At 40.4% G+C, this 15758-nt stretch overlaps 1 protein-coding gene across 6 annotated transcripts in view; it reads right to left on the reverse strand.

Annotated features, from left to right (window-relative positions):
* Positions 1-15758, reverse strand: part of LRR (Leucine-rich repeat) — a 705864-nt gene that overhangs the window by 148211 nt on the left and 541895 nt on the right. For all 6 annotated transcript variants that reach the window (XM_070084670.1, XM_070084668.1, XM_070084669.1 and 3 more), the window contains 2 exons: positions 12755-12895; positions 2537-2718 (listed from right to left, as the gene is read on the reverse strand). In XM_070084670.1, coding sequence (XP_069940771.1) covers positions 2537-2718; positions 12755-12895 — 323 coding nt within the window. The remainder of the gene's footprint in view (positions 1-2536; positions 2719-12754; positions 12896-15758) is intronic.

Here is a 15758-nt window from a genome sequence, read left to right on the forward strand (position 1 = left end):
ATGGATTTATGAAGGATAAGGTTAATCATAGAATTGATGAGGGAAAAGAGGTGAGTGGTGCATTGAGGTATATGTGGAGTCAAAAAACGTTATCTATGGAGGCAAAGAAGGGAATGTATGAAAGTATAGTAGTACCAACACTCTTATATGGGTGTGAAGCTTGGGTGGTAAATGCAGCAGCGAGGAGACGGTTGGAGGCAGTGGAGATGTCCTGTCTAAGGGCAATGTGTGGTGTAAATATTATGCAGAAAATTCGGAGTGTGGAAATTAGGAAAAGGTGTGGAGTTAATAAAAGTATTAGTCAGAGGGCAGAAGAGGGGTTGCTGAGGTGGCTTGGTCATTTAGAGAGAATGGATCAAAGTAGAATGACATGGAAAGCATATAAATCTATAGGGGAAGGAAGGCGAGGTAGGGGTTGTCCTCGAAAGGGTTGGAGAGAGGGGGTAAAGGAGGTTTTGTGGGCAAGGGGCTTGGACTTACAGCAAGCGTGCGTGAGCATGTTAGATAGGAGTGAATGGAGACTAATGGTACTTGGGACCTGACGATCTGATGGAGTGTGAGCAGGGTAATATTTAATGAAGGGATTCAGGGAAACCGGTTATTTTCATATAGTCGGACTTGAGTCCTGGAAATGGGAAGTACAATGCCTGCACTTTAAAGGAGGGGTTTGGGATATTGGCAGTTTAGAGGGATATGTTGTGTATCTTTATACGTATATGCTTCTAAACTGTTGTATTCTGAGCACCTCTGCAAAAACAGTGATTATGTGTGAGTGTGGTGAAAGTGTTGAATGATGATGAAAGCATTTTCTTTTTGGGGATTTTCTTTCTTTTTTGGATCACCCTGCCTCGGTGGGAGATGGCCAACTTGTTGAAAAAAAAAGGAAAAAAGAAATATACAGTGTGTTAGATAGGAGTGAATGGAGATGAATGGTGTTTGAAAGTTGACAAGCTGCTGGAGTGTAAGTAGTGGCTGCTCATCTATAGGAGCTGCAGAGCTGCAGTCCCTCAAGATGCTCACTGCCAAACGTATGACTTCATCAACTTTACAATAAAATAATTTGGAACTGACAAATATATAACAGGGAAAATCTGCTGCATGTTGTTTTCAATGTATTAATAAGCTAATTTTTTTTTTTTGTTGAAACAAGATAAAAAATTATTAAAAATAGAAGTTTGATGTGGTACGATAGTATAGGTATTACTGGTGCTATGAACCGTCACCGAGTGTAAAAAGGGTAATATTTTGTGAAGGGATTCGGGGAAACTGGTAAGCCGGACTCGAGTCTTAGAGGTGTGAAGTACAATGCCTGCTCTTTAAAGAGGGTGGTTGGGATATTGGCTGTTGGGAGTGACATATGAAATGTCCTATTTGAGCACCTCTGCAAAGATGGTGATTATGTGTGAATGATGGTGAAAGTGCTTCTTTTCTGGGTAACCCTGCCTTAGTGGGATACTGCCAGCATGTTGGGGGTTGTTCCTTTTTTTTTTTTCACTATATGCACTGAAAGTGGGTAAAAGTGAAAATGCTAATGTTACTCGTGTGCACCTGCATGAATGCATGTGTGTAGGGGTGACCCCACTGGTCATCAACAGTACAAATAAAAAAAAATTGAGTGATGGTGTTCATGTGTACTATGTGATCAGTGTTATGACACTAGGTGCTGGAACATAGTGAGAGTGGTGGGACACACACCGAGTGGTGGAGCAGTGTGGGTGGTGTAGAGCACAGTGGGGGTGGTGTAGAGCACAGTGGGGGTGGTGTAGAGCACAGTGGGGGTCATGGAGCACACAGTGTGGGTGGTGGAGCACACAGTGTGGGTGGTGGAGCATTGTGCAAGTGGAGGAGCAAAGTTTAGGGATGGAGCAGTATGCAGGGTGGTGTAGGCAGTGCAGTGTGGGGGTGGTGTGGGAGATGGAGCAGTGTGTGGGGGTGGTGTGGGAGATGGAGCAGTGTGTGGGGGTGGTGTGGGAGGTGGAGGAGTGCATTAGAGTGGTGTGGGAGGTGGAGGAATGCATGAGAGTGGTGTGGGAGTTGGAGGAGTGCATGAGAGTGGTGTAGAACAATGTGTGTGTGTGTGTGTAGGGGGGGGTGAGAATTCCAAACACTTGATGTATAAACATGTTCTGAGGAAGATATTAATGTGTTTATGTGTGGGAGATAGTGTAGTGTAAGGTTAACTTACTGTACCCTTAGTGCTACCTGGACTCACTTGGTAAAGCAGTGTAAGGTTAACTTACTGTACCTTACTGCTACCTGAACTCACTTGGTAATGCTGTGTAAGGTTAACTTACTGTACCTTATTGCTACCTGGACTCACTTGGTAATGCAGTGTAAGGTTAACTTACTGTACCTTACTGCTACCTGGACTCACTTGGTAATGCTGTGTAAGGTTAACTTACTGTACCTTACTGCTACCTGGACTCACTTGGTAATGCTGTGTAAGGTTAACTTACTGTACCTTTCTGCTACCTGGACTCACTTGGTAATGCAGTGTAAGGTTAACTTACTGTACCTTACTGCTACCTGGACTCACTTGAGAGCATCAGCAGGAAGTTTACACTGAGAAAGTGTGAGGGTTTTTAGGGCCAAGGTAGAGGTAAAATATTGCTTGAAGGATGGCAGCATTTCTCGTGTCTTCTTACTGCCAAAACTGTTTCGTGAGAGGATGAGGTGAGCTAGACTACTTGTACATCCACGTAATAATGCCCCAAATACCTAGAAAAAAATATTTATATAAATATTCATACTTTAACATTAGTTTATACATAAATTTGATATCCTGGCTTGTCCTTATCTACTTTGCCACTCATTTCCTTTTCAATTGTATTTTATATCCTCAAACTCTTTACAATTATTTAATAATTTTTCTAACTACTACATATATATACCATATAGTAGTAATCACCTTACCTATACTGTATCAAAACATTTGCATGAACAATTATAATAAACTTCCCATTTTTGACATACTCACTATGCTACACATACATACAATGCTCTACTATACATAAATATAGCATTAATAAGGTGTAAATAACTACATTCTGAAAGCTGACAGACACTTGTCTGTCAGCATCTTTGGTGCCCAGTTGTATCAAGTCAAAACTATCCTTACTCATTCTCACCTCTAAGTACACGAACATATTCGTGGAAAAACCTAAACTCAGAGTTCATACAGTGCTTGGGTAGATCAAAGGAAGGGAGATGGGTCCAGATCCTTGGATCAACCTCTCCCAGTGGCCAGGCAGCTTTGAACAATATTTTCAAAACATAGGGATAGACCACATAAAAAGCACCAAAAATTTAATATTATTTATGGTCATTATATAAATTTTATGATGAAAGATAGTGATCTAGATCATCCTGAGGCATTCGTATGACCAAAACTGTGTGTAATGTACTCTTGAAAAAGGAGACTGACTGTCATCACTTCTCTCTCCACGTTGTGGATCCCAGAGTAAGAAGTCAAAGAATGCACCTATGTGAACCTATGGAAGCATACCAGAATTCTAATTCACCTTTAAGATGACTTAAGCATGACTTGTCAGCCTGCCAGATTCAGACAGTGGATACCAACAGTGATGATTCTGGTTTGAAAGCTCTATGATCTGTTGACTGTGTGTCCAGTTGTAAAGATAAAAGATACCTTTGTTACTGGAAATGAATTGACAGCTGCATGTCAAAGCCATCACTCATGAACCAGGTAAAGTTTACAAGTTCTTGCAAAAGGTCATTAACCCTTTGACTGTCGCAACCCCAAATCCTGAAGTGTCTCCTGGTGTCCAAAATTTTTTTTGAAAAAAAAAAAAAAAAAAAAAAAAAAAAAAAAAAACTTTCTTCTTATGAAATGGAGAATCTTTTCCCGATGGTAATGACACCAAAAGTACGAAATTTGATCGAAAACTTATGAAATAATAATCCCGCAAAGTTAGCAATCTTGGTGATATATACGCATCGGTGATTTCGCTGACTGAGCCTTATTTTTGGCCAATTCCATTGTTCCAGTCGACCAAACTCATACCTATTTCTTTGTAACTCCATTTTTTCTATTAACTGAGTACAAGAAACTCCCCATTTACTAATTTCAACTACCCAATAGTGGTCAGAAATTGGCAATTTGGCCAATTTCACACAAATTTAAAAAGATGCCAATTTCAAAATAGGGTCCAGAATAAACAATGCAGACATTCTTGGCACTAAAATAACATATCCTCTGTTCATTAGTCACGTCTCTAGGCCCTCTCTTATATTACTCTTGCTTTCTATTTTGATATTTGATCCACACAAAAAATAGAAGATTTACTGTTATGCAGACTAATGCATTACTGTAAAAATGGTATAAAAAATATCAGTGCACCGGTGAAACTAATCAAAATCATCTCTATTTCTGATGAATGGTTTGAAAAACCGACAAGTTGAAGATTGAGACACTTATGCAGCACATGGGAATCTTTATTCAGGAAACGTTTCGCCACACAGTGGCTTCATCAGTCCAATACAAAGAGGAAGGCGAAAGGAGAGGAGGAGTATGAGGTAATCAGTCCCTCAACCTGGAGTCGATGTGTTCAGTCCATCAAGATTGATGGACTGAACACATCAACTCCAGGTTGAGGGACTGATTACCTCATACTCCTCCTCTCCTTTCGCCTTCCTCTTTGTATTGGACTGATGAAGCCACTGTGTGGCGAAACGTTTCCTGAATAAAGATTCCCATATGCTGAATAAGTGTCTCAATCTTCATCTCTATTTCTGTAATATGTCTTCCATTCTATCAAATGAGACCAAGAAAATGAGAATACAACCATAAATACTATAGGAAAATACACCTCAAAGTCGGAGTTTTAATCCAAAAACAGTTTTTTTTTTCTCTCATTATGCACTGCAGGATTTTTTTATACAGTGCACACTGACCACAGACCCTTTCTCTCACTTGTGGGCCTACCAGCTTTCTCCTGCTTGATTTGAAGCTGCTAGAATTACTGAGTATACGTATATATGTCCGAAACACTGACTCGTAAGACGTACAGTGGTCCCTCGCTTTTCGTAGTTCTTGGCAATCGTAAATTTCGGAAATCATAGGAATATTTTCGCATAAACATGGGCTCGCTTTTCATAGGTTGACTCGCGAGTCATAGTTCGTCCGGGACACATACCCACGGCGTGAGCCGTGGCGGCAGCCAGTCTGGCATTGGTCCATTGGTCCTGGCGAAGGTCCCCTCACATGCTCCAGCGAAATATTTCATAATATTTCATTTATTTTAGTGCTTGCAAGTTCTAAATAAGCTACCATGGCTCCAAAGAAAGCTCCTAGTGCCAAGCCTGTGGTAAAGAAGGTGAGAAATACAATTGAATTTAAGAAAACCATCACTGAACAATATGAAAGTGGTACAAGTTTGGCCGAACTGGCCAGGATGTATAAGAAACCCTACACCACTTTTTGTTCCATAGTGGCCAAGAAAAAGGAAATCAAGGACACTGTTGTTGCAAAGGGGGTAACTATGCTGACAAAAATGAGATCACCAGTACTCGAAGAAGTTAAGAAGTTATTATTGGTGTGGATAAATGAGAAACAATTAGCAAGAGATACTCTTATGACTTCGATTATTTGTGAAAAGGCTAGGCAGGTGCATGACGATTTGGTAAAGAAATTGCCTGCAACTAGTGGTGATGTGAGTGAATTTAAGACCAGCAAAGGCTGGTTTGAGAGATTTAAGAACCGTACTGGCATACACAGTGTGGTAAGGCATGGTGAGGCTGCCAGTTCGGACCACAAGGCGGCTGAAAAATATGTGCATGAATTCAAGGAGTACATAGAAGCTGAAGGACTGAAACAGGCCTCTTTTGGAAGAAAATGCCAAAGAGAACCTTTATTACACAGGAGGAAAAGGCAATGCCAGGACACAAGCCTTTGAAAGACAGGCTGATGCTAATGTTCTGTGCTAATGCTAGTGAGGATTTCAAAGTGAAGCCATCATTAGTGTACCATTCTGAAAATTCCAGTGTGTTCAGGAAAAACAATGTTATGAAGAGTAAATTGTGTGTTTTGGAAATCTAATAATAAGGCATGGGTCACGAGGGAAATTTTCGTCGAGTGGTTCAATGAAGTGTTTGGCCCTAGTGTGAAGGAGTATCTCCTGGAAAAGAAGTTGGATCTCAAGTGCCTGCTAGTAATGGACAATGCACCTGCTCATCCTCCAAACTTCGATGACCTAATTTTCGAGGAGTTTGGGTTCATCACAGTAAAGTTCTTGCCCCCGAATGCCACTCCTCTCCTCCAGTCCATGGACCAGCAGGTCATTGCAAACTTAAAACTCTACACAAAAGCAATGTTTCACAGGTGCTTGACTGTGACCATAGACGCTCACTTGACACAAAGGGAATTTTGGAGAAAACATTTCAGCATCCTCCATTGCATAACCCATATAGGTATAGCTTGGGAGGGAGTGACTACCAGGGCTTTGAACTCTGCCTGGAGAAAATTGTGGCCAGATTGTGTCGACAAGAGGGATTTTGAAGGGTTTGGGACTGACCCTGATGAGCCTATGTCTGTTGTAAAATCAATAGTAGCACTGGGGAGTTCCATGGGGTTGGATGTGAGTTTCGAGGATGTGGAAGAACTGGTGGAAGACCACAACCAAGAGCTCACCACTGACGAGCTGCAAGAGCTTCAGTAGGAACAGCAACAGATCGCAGCTCAGAATCTTGCTGCAGAGGAGGAGGAAGAGATCGAAAAAGGTGCCTTCTTCAGAAATTAGAGAGATTTTTACTATGTGGGGTAAGATGGAAAGCTTTATGGAGAAACATCACCCTAACAAGGTTGTTGCAAGCCATGTTGGCACATGTACAGTGACAAAGTCTTGGGTCATTTTAGGGAAGTGTTAAAGAGACGCCAGAAACAGAGCTCTCTGGACAGTTATTTTGCGAGACAGGACTCCAGTGACTCTCAATGTGGTCCTAGTGGCATTAAGAAACAGAGAAGAGAAGCAACCCCAGAAAAGCAAATGGTACCTGAGGTGTTGATGGAAGGGGATTCCCCTTCCAAACTATAAACAATCCAATCTCTCTCCTCCTCCAGTCTCCCATACATTAAGAAAAATCTCCAATAAAGTTAAGTGTTATGCTGTTAATGTTTCATTCATCATTTCCCATTGTATTGTTTATGTACTACATGTATATTTCATGTAAAAAAATTTTTTTGTTTTAATACTTCTGGGTGTCAGGAATGGATTAATTGTGTTTACATTCTTTCTTATGGGGAAAATTGATTCGCAAATCGTAAATTTCGTTTATAGTAGTTCCTCCAGGAACGGATTAACTACGAAAAACGAGGGACCACTGTATATATACGACCAAAACAGTCAAAGGGTTAAAAAGAATAAGGTGTCTGGGTGGAAAGTGTGGAAGTTCAAACCCTGTCACAGAGGATTTTTCCTTACACTGCAGTGAATCCTCACAATGAGCTAGATAGGGCCAGTAACATCTATACACTCCTTGAACACAGTTGCCCTCTATGATAAATCAAGCAACGAGGAATGAATGAGGGGAAAATAAACTGATGGAAAACATTCCAAGTATGCAAGATGCACTGTCTGAGAAGTCAAAATGAGTTGCCCACCAGGCTAGGATCTAAACCTCATGAGATTGAGGGATGCAGCTAGACTTGGCATAAGACCAACAAATCTTTGCTTCCAGGGAGCTACACTCCCCCTGCCATCAAAGGCATGCAATAAGCTGGTCAAGTGTGGCTACAAGAACAAGGAAAGCTGTGGTCAGAGATGTATGTGCAAGAGGGCTCAATTAAGAAGTACAGCAGAGTAATTTGCAGCTGTTAAAGTTTGGATGATTTACAGGCACATGTGAATCCTGCAACCACATTTCATTTTAGCCAATTTGTGCTATTTAACCAATTTGTGCTATTTAGCCAATTTGTGCTATTTAACCTATCATGCATAGTAGCTACTAGTTTAATGCACACAGTACTTAGAACATAAGACAGAAGGAACACTGCAGCAGGCCTACTGACCCATATGAGGCAGGTCCAATTCTCCCACCGCCTTAAGCCAATGCCTTAGCCTAGTTAGGTCAGGTCACATTCACTTAACCCCTTGACTGTTTTGGTCACATATATACATCTTACGAGCCACCGTGTTTGACGTATCTATACGCAAAAATTCTAGCGGCTTCAAATCAAGCGGGACAGGGCTGGTAGGCCTACAGGAGAGAAAATGGGTCTGAGTGGTGGGTGTGCACCCTGTGAAAAAAATCTGGGACTCAGTGGTGCATTGTGGGAATGCCATTTTGGTAGTTCATTTTCAACATGCCTCACAGTAAGAAGTACCTCACTCCTCGGCGGATTGGAAGTCTTTTGTTCAAAAGTGATGGCTCTAACAGCGATGGACGTGTCAGCGAAAGTGAATTCCATGGTTTACAAGTGGGTGTGACCGAAAACAGTGCCCAGGATAACGTAATTAGTGATGAAAACCCAGATGACTCACGACCTTCCACCTCTGGTGCTGGGCCAGCTCGTTCACATTCACCTGTACCAGGACGAAAGAGGAAACTATTTGCCCGTGTACAAGACTCAGATGTGAGCAGTGATAGTGATAGTGATTTCAAAGCTACTGAAAGCAGTTCTAGTTGCGACAGTGAGGGTGAATATTCACCTGTAAAGTGGCAGTATATATGACGTAGCATGCGGTCTGGTAAATCTTGGAGCACATCCCGTGGCCCTACACCATGAACTGATAGTGAAGATGACGATATTGTTACGATGGGTATGAATGAAGTGAGTGAGGCAGGTGGTGGTGGTGGTGGTGATGGTGATAGTGATGGTGGCACGAGTCATGTGGCACCAACAGCGGGCCACGCTACTACCGATGCTGCTGACTCTGCACAACCACAACCAGCCTCACCCAACCCCACACTCCCACAACATCCACAATCACAACCTGCACAACCACGTTTCAATATCCCGAACCCACCATCTGACCGCATCTGGGATTGGCAGCAAGGTCACGAGTCTGTTCCCAGTCCCCATGACTTTGATGAAACACAAAGTGGAATACAGCCATCATGTACACCTGGGAACAATGCCACTGAACTGGAATGTATACAGTTGTTCTTCGATGAACCCCTGATGGACATTATTGTCAAGTAAAGCAATACATACTACGAGTACACCATGGCAAACGATTCTTTCACCGAGATCACGCCTACACCAGTGGAAGGACACAACTGTGGCAGAGACGTATCTGTTCTTTGCCACAATAATGCTTATGCCACATGTGTATAAGCACAGTGTCAACACATACTGGTCGACAGACCGCCTGATTTCAACCCCAGCTTTCAGTGACATTATACCAGTTAATGGATTTGTGCTACTGTTACATATGCTACACTTTTCAGACAAAATAAGGCCTGACAGAAGCAACAGGTTATATAAGATCAGAAATGTGCTTATGTACCTGAAACAAAAGTGGTGTGTGTATTTTTATCCCTTCAGGAAGCTTGTTATTCATGAGTCTTTGATTTTGTTCAAAGGAAGACTCTCATTCAAGCAGTATATACCAATGGAAATAATTTTTTTTTTTTTTTTTTTTTTTTTTTTTTTTTTATTATCACACTGGCCGATTCCCACCAAGGCAGGGTGGCCTGAAAAAGAAAAACTTTCACCATCATTCACTCCATCACTGTCTTGCCAGAAGGGTGCTTTACACTACAGTTTTTAACCCTTTGACTGTCGAAGGGCCAAATCCTGAAGTTGCTTCTGGTGTCGCAAAATATTCGAAAAAAAAAAAAAATTATTTTTTCTTATGAAATGATAGAGAATCTTTTCCCGATTGTAAAGACACCAAAAAAACGAAATTTGATGGAAAACTGACAGAATTACGCTCTCGCGAAGTTAGCGACTTCGGCGATATTTAAAAATCGGCAATTTCGCCCACTTTGAGCCCTATTTTCGGCTAATTCCGTTATTCCAGTCAACCAAACTCATAACTATTTCTTCAGAACTCTATTTTTTCTATTGATTGAGTACAAGAAACTGCCCATTTACCGATTTCAACTACCCAATAACATGGTCAGAAATTTGCAATTTGGCCAATTTCACGAAAATTAAAAAATACGACAATTTCAAAATAAGGTCCAGAATGAACAATGCAGACATTCCTGGCTCTAAAATAACATTTTCTTTGTTCATCAGTCATGTCTCCAGGTCCCTGTGATATTACTCTTGCTTTTTATTTTGAAATTTTATTCAAACAAAAAATAGAAGATTTACTGTAATGCAGACTACTGCAATACTGTAATAATTGTAAAAATTACATCAACCCATTCATGACTGCGTATTAGAATGGCTATTTGGACATTTATTGGACAATGACATCATTTGTTCACTTTTGAACATCGGCAAAAATCAAACATTTCCTGTACTTTGTGCTCCATTTCCAGGTTCTTTTTATAGTAAAATTAATCAAAATCACCTCCATTTCTATAATATAGTTTCCATTCTATCAAATGAGACCAAGAAAACGAGAATACAACCACAAATACTATACGAAAATAGACCACAAAGTCGGCATTTTAATTAAAAAAAAACGGTCGGAGTTTTTTTTTTCTCATTATGCACTGCGTGCTCCAGGAATTTTTTATGTGGTGCACACTGACCACACAGACCCATTCTCTCACATGTGGGCCTACTAGCTTTCTCCTGCCTGATTTGAAGCCGCTAGAATTTACGAGTATATATACGTCAAACACGGTACCTCGCAAACGTATATATACGGCCGCGACAGTCAAAGGGTTAAACTGCAACATTAACACCCCTCCTTCAGAGTGCAGGCACTGTACTTCCCATCTCCAGGACTCAAGTCCGGCCTGCCGGTTTCCCTGAACCCCTTCATAAATGTTACTTTGCTCACACTCCAACAGCACGTCAAGTATTAAAAACCATTTGTCTCCATTCACTCCTATCAAACAATGGAAATAAATGGTATAAAATACCGACACAATGGAAATATAAACACACATGCAGCATAATGTGATCCTTTATTGACAACGTTTCACCCACACAGTGGGCTTTTTCAAGTCACCAACAGATCTACCTGGGGTGGAAGGTACGTGAGTGTTTATAGTCAGGTTCAGAATGCTGAGGTCAGGTGGAGAATGCTGCATCTGATGATGTATCGAGTGGGGTTGTAGTCTAAAATCTTGGGTAGCTTGGAAAGGAGATTGGATAAGTTTGTGAGCAGACCTTCTGCAGTGTAATTCCATTCCTATGTTCTTATGTGGGATAGCGATGGAGAAGTTTCTTCGCAAGTGGTTCCGCTATGTTATAGAAGCCACTATTCTGGTTGAAGTTGTCGGATATAGGAATGGAAGAACACTGCAGAAGGTCTGCTCACAAACTTATCCAATCTCCTTTCCAAGCTACCCAAGATTTTAGACTATAACCCCACTCGATACATCATCAGATGCAGCATTCTCCACCTGACCTCAGCATTCTGAACCTGACTATAAATACTCGCGTACCTTCCACCCCAGGTAGATCTGTTTGTGACTTGAAAAAGCCCACTGTGTGAGCGAAACGTAGTCAATAAAGGATCACATTATACTGCATGTGTGTTTATATTTCCAGTATATACCAAGGAAGAGGAAACACTTTGGTATAAAGTTTTTTGTACTGTGTGATTGCAAAAGTGGTCTGGTTTTGGATATAATTGTGTACAATGGCAGTAAAACATTGCAAGATACCAGGAGGTTAATGGGTATCTCTGGTGATGTGGTTAGAACAATGATGGAACCATATCTTGGGAAGGGGCATATTTTATATACTGACAACTGGTACACAAGCCCTATACTCGGTGATCTCTTGTGAGTGAACATGACGTGTGTGGCACATGTGATGTTCTCCAGAACATCACTCCCTCTGAGATCATATATACCCAGGATGACTCAAGTATCGAACACATTCGTACAGCATAATGATGTCAATGAGATAAAGTCAGTTGATCAAATGAAAATGCTGGCCCACAGATGGCTCCAACTTCATCCTGTTCCCTACTTGTATGTCTCATAACAATTAAAATGCTTTCAAATCAGCTGATGTAGGTAACAGCTCTTAGCTTGCCAATAAAGTTAGGAATCCTTAACCTGTAAATAGCTAGTCAATAAAGCTAGGGATCCTTAACCTAACCTTGTCAAACCCTGTGTAAAAAAAAAAAAAAGAGGAGAGGAGAGAGAGAAAAAAAAAAAATTCAACAGTTGTCTTGCCAGACATCACACCTCAATGACCTTCCAAAGTGCAACATCTCCACTTCTCCTTCAGGGTATGTTCACCCCTTTGAGGACTCAAGTCCTGCTAACTGGTTTCCTTAAATCCCTTCATAATGTTACCTTGCTCACAGACTTATACCGCATTCACTTATTATTATTCTTTCTTCTTTCAATGCACCGGCCGTATCCCACTGAGGCAGGCTAGCCCAAAAGTTAAAATAAGAGTTTCTTCTTTTACATTTAGTAATATACACAGGTGAAGGGGTTACTAGCCCCTTGCTCCTGGCATTTTAGTCACCTCTTACGACACGCATGGCTTATGGAGAAAGAATTCTGTTCCACTTCCCCATGGAGAAACTCATTATAATCATTATTTATATACAATAAACCAGTTCATATTATACTACACTGTATGTTATAAACTGAGCATGACCCTTAGTAGAGCTACTAGAAGGCACATTTTCCTAGAACAACTTACTGCATCAATGGCACACTCAGTGGCAGAGAGGTCAAGAGTCTTGAGGGTGTTGGGTTGTGCTAAAAAGTTGTATAGGTTGTTGACATCATCTCGCAAGGAGTTGCCAGCCAGGCTCAGGAATGTTAAAGTTTGACACATATACTGAAACAAAAAAAAAAGAAGCAATCACAAATGTTTCTAATATTATAAAATACATTACATTCTGGAGTCAGAATGGTAACAAATTCCCACTCCAGGCAGCATACTCCACCAATATTCAAAACTCTGAACTTACTCACCGTAAAAAACATCCATACTAATTATTGTGCCTACTACATACATAGAACACTAAACTTGGATATTATCCCTCCCCTCAAACTTCTCCTTACCAACCTCAACAGAACACATTACCATAACACAAGGCACAGATCACTCTTTTATGTTCCCCGTGTCCATCTCGCACTATGTAAAAACTCAATGCACATAAAAGGCCCAAAAATCTGGAATTCATTACTTGTGAATATAAAAGAAACACTGTCTGTTTATCAATTCAAGACTATTCTTAAAAACCACTTATTCACCCACAACTAAATAAATACTGAGTAACTCTCTCATAAATGTATAACCTGTGACTATCAAACTATGTTTCTTACATTACCTAATAGAATACTCCATTCTCTTGAATGCACAGCAACTCATCTAATGACCATATGACCCGTTTCTGCACTACAAATCATTAATTTCATTCGATTTGATCGGATTATATTATACATTGTTTTATTTTTTTATTAACACATTGACCGATTCCCACCAAGGCAGGGTGGCCCGAAAAAGAAAAACTTTCATCATTCACTCCATCACTGTCTTGCCAGAGGGGTGCTTTACACTACAGTTATAAAACTAACATTAACACCCGTCCTTCAGAGTGTAGACACTGCTTCCCATCTCCAGGACTCAAGTCCGGCCTGCCAGTTTCTCTGAATCTCTTCATAAATATTACTTTGCTCACACTCCAACAGCACGTCAAGTATTAAAAACCATTTGTCTCCATTCACTCCTATCTAATACTTTCATGCACGCTTGCTGGAAGTCCAAGCCCCTCAAACACAAAACCACCTTTACACTCCCTCCAACCCTTCCTAGGCCAACCCCTACCCTGCCTTCCCTCCACTACAGATTCATACACTCCCAAAGTCATTCTGTTTTGTTCCATTCTCTCTACATGTCCGAGCCACCTCAACAACCCCTCCTCAGCCCTCTGGATAATTGTTTTGGTAATCCCGCACCTCCTCCTAACTTCCAAACTACGAATTCTCTGCATTATATTCACAGCACACATTGCCCTCAGACATGACATCTCCACTGCCTCCAGCCTTTTTCTCATTGCAACATTCACCACTCATGCTTCACACCCATACAAGAGTGTTGGTACAACTAAACTCTCATACATTCCCCTTTTTGCTTCCACGGACAAAGTTCTTTGTCTCCACAGACTCCTAAGTGCACCACTCACCCTTTTCCCCACATCAATTCTGTGATTCACCTCATACTTCATAGAGCCATCTGCTGACACGTCCACTCCTAAATCTCTGAATAAATTCACCTCCTCCATACTCTCTCCCTCCAATCTGATATCCAGTCTTTCATCACCTAATCTTTTTGTTATCCTCATAACCATACTCTTTCCTATATTCACTTTTAATTTTCTTCTTTTGCACACCCTACCAAATTTGTCCACCAACCTCTAGCTTCTCTTCAGAATCTCCCAAGAGCAGTGTCATCAGCAAAGAGCAACTGTGGCGACTCCCACTTTGTGTTTGAGTCTTTATCTTTTAACTCCCCACCTCTTGCCAAGACCCTTGCATTCACTTCTCTTACAACCCCATCTATAAATACATGTTATGCTACAAATTTGTACAACTATAATGCTACTTATTTGAAATACTCATCTGTACTTCATGTTGTAATTTGTTAACTGTAATTTTCACCACGGAATATATCATTGCTAAGTTAATCTTAAGTTAATTTTAACCCGTAAACGGTCCAAACGTATATATACGTTCGCTACCCTAGTGCCCCGAATAGTTTGAAAAATAAAAAAATCTTTTTTTAATGAAAATAAAGAGCACCTTTTTCTAAGTGTTATAGGATAAAAAAAAAAAATTAGGGTAAGTACTTACAGAGATATGAGGCCGAGAAGTTGGCACTGGATGCTCACCTGACAGCAACATGGAGTCTTGCCGCTGCCAGAAGTGTTGCCGATATACCTTTTTTTCTATTTTCATATTTCATATAATTTTTATGTTCTGATAATTGCAATTTATAGTAGTTTTTGTCATTTTATAACCAAAGGGCTCAACAATAAACCATCTCAGACAACTAATCACCCAACAAAAGGCTACAGTCAGAATGATAAATTCCCACTACAGACAACACACTCCACCAATATTCAAAACTCTAAACCTACTCACAATGCAAAACATCCATACTTATTACTGCACCTACTACATACATAGAACACTTAACTCTGACATAAACCCTCCCCTCAACCATCTCCTTACCAACCTTAACAGAACACATGACCATAACACAAGGCACAGATCACTCTTTGATGTTCCTCGTGTCCATCTCACGCTATGCAAAAACTCAATGCACATAAAAGGCCCTAAAATCTGGAATTCATTACCTGTGAATATAGAAGAAACACTGTTTATAAATTCAAGTCTCTTCTCAAAAATCACTTACTCACCCACAACTAAATAAATACTGAATAATTGTATCTCATAAATTGTATCTCATATATGTATCTCATTATTGTATCTCATAAATGTCAACTTGTGACCCAATCAAACTTTGTTACTATTTAACTTCATTACCTAACAGAATACTCCATTCTACTGATTACACAGCAACACAGTAAATGACCATATGACCTGTCTTTGTAATACTCATTTGTACTAAATTGTTATCTGTTTTACAATAATTTTTGTACCACTGAATCTTAAGTTAATTTTAAGCCTGCCCA

Source organism: Cherax quadricarinatus, chromosome 13, assembly GCF_038502225.1.
Source record: "Cherax quadricarinatus isolate ZL_2023a chromosome 13, ASM3850222v1, whole genome shotgun sequence".
Lineage (NCBI taxonomy): Eukaryota > Metazoa > Arthropoda > Malacostraca > Decapoda > Parastacidae > Cherax > Cherax quadricarinatus.